Genomic DNA, 1,922 nt, shown 5'->3' on the forward strand with positions numbered 1-1,922 from the left:
CCCCCCTTTTTTCTTTTATACCTTAGAGTACATAATGAGAGCATAGCACCACAAACAACATGGTAATATCTACATATCATACTTTGGCACCAGAAGGTGTTACGACACAAGAAATTTCTGGTCCTCAGGTGGCGGGTAAGCAAACTCCTGAACCAGCTCCAGCAGGCGACCTCTGAAGCAGAGTCTCTTGGGCATGGGAATTCCCTTGATGTGAGGCAACAGGGACTTGAGGAAGAGCAGGTCGTCATCATCTTCCGTTGGACCAACGTTTCGGGAACTTGGATTTGTGTTGTGTATAATGGTTTCAAGGCTGTCGTAAATGTTAGCTAGGCTTGCTGGATGAAACTCGTTACCCTCCCCTGTAGCGTTTCCAAGCCGTTTTCGTTTCCTTTTCCTCTTTCCTCGAACATAAAGTGTGCTGGTGTGTTGTGATTCTCGTGTGTCGTGTGTGTCTCTTGCGTGCGTGGTGGCGCGTGTGTCGCCGTCTTCTTCACCGTTCTCACTCGTGTCGCTCACTGCCACAACGTAGGACGGCTCACCCGCGTTGCTGTTGCTATTGTCGTTGTTGACGGCGCCGGCGTTCACCTCTGACCTCAGAGAATCCTCCCAGTCCCGAGATGAATCTCTTCCGGGTTCGCCTCCGCGGGTGGAGTCCCATTCGCCATGAGGAACAACCTTGTAGGTCCGCGGTTTGGCCACGCCCTTGAGGAAGAGGAGCTGCTTGTAGAACTGCCACTTGGAGGTGACCACCTGGCAACTGTTCGCCCCAAGGGTCTCGATCTTGCCCCATTCGCTGGCGAACTGGTCACGCAAGTATTTCCACTTTCTCCGCAACAACATCTCTGAAACGGAAAAGGAGGACACGTGATGCAGAAAACTATTTTTCCCCTGTACAGAACACAAATTACATGTAGTGTGAATAGAAGTCGAGATATTTTCGATTGAAGAAGGTGGGGTAGCCTGGTTTCAGTGGTTAAATTAATGAGAAAATGGCAGCCAAAGTTAGATAAATAGCTTAAAAGTCCTTGAAAACTGAAAAATTCACATTTTGTGCCTTCAGTAAAATTCACATGGAAATGCGTTTTATGAACATAAAAGGTGTTTAGCCCCCCAAAAAAATTCAATAGAAATTGTCAAATTTGTGTAAAATGCGTTTTCTCTTTGATTTCACCATTTTCACGAGCGCCTGATTTCACCACGATATCTCACACATAGCAAAAAATTGATCTTCATCAGCATTCGTTTGAGAAACGAAACAACACATCATGTACTAGTTTTTGTTGTTGTTTTTCTTCTCTTTAATCTTTAGCGCCTGGGGCAATATTATTCAGTAAGCTATATTTTGCCTGCAAATTACTTTTATAGGGTAGAGAGATAAATATTATTACATGGTAGTAATATACTATACAATGTGTATATATTTGTTTGTCTGTCTGTCTGCTAGGGTGGTGTACATGTACACAGTTCAGCTAGGGTCGGCTCTAAGGGACCGTTCACAAATGACGTCAGCTAAAATTTGGCCAAAATGCCCATCTTCTGTCATCTTTCCCATGAACCCCACCCTCCCCGTAGTTGACGGCAACCACAATGTAAGTACATTTAGATAGAACCTGTACAGGATGCATTTCATTAAAAAAAAACTTTGATATCAATTTTGAATTTCAAAGATAAAAACTTTGATATCAATTTTGAATTTCAAAGATAAAAACTTTTGTTTATAAGAATACAACAAAGAAATACATGAACTGTCAAATTATTTAAATCATATGGTTCAATTCAACTGTGTTAATCTTAGGACTAGAAAATGTCTATGATATTTTTTCATCCTTTCTTGTTGTTTTTTGTTTTGTTTTGTTTTTTGTTCTTTTCTTTTTAACCAACCTTTTTAAGAGCATCATCGTTAATTTTGTAAGGACCCCCCC

The 1,922-nt window shown here is 41.8% G+C and overlaps 1 protein-coding gene across 1 annotated transcript in view; it reads right to left on the reverse strand.

Annotated features, from left to right (window-relative positions):
* Window positions 1-6: 6 nt before the first annotated feature.
* LOC101862916 overlaps window positions 7-1,922 on the reverse strand; it is a 4,074-nt gene continuing 2,158 nt past the window's right edge. Inside the window, exon 2 of the mRNA XM_005111793.3 lies at window positions 7-842. Coding sequence (XP_005111850.1) covers window positions 100-842 — 743 coding nt within the window. The 3' untranslated portion in view covers window positions 7-99. The remainder of the gene's footprint in view (window positions 843-1,922) is intronic.

This window comes from Aplysia californica, unplaced genomic scaffold (assembly GCF_000002075.1).
Source record: "Aplysia californica isolate F4 #8 unplaced genomic scaffold, AplCal3.0 scaffold01123, whole genome shotgun sequence".
Classification (NCBI taxonomy): domain Eukaryota; kingdom Metazoa; phylum Mollusca; class Gastropoda; order Aplysiida; family Aplysiidae; genus Aplysia; species Aplysia californica.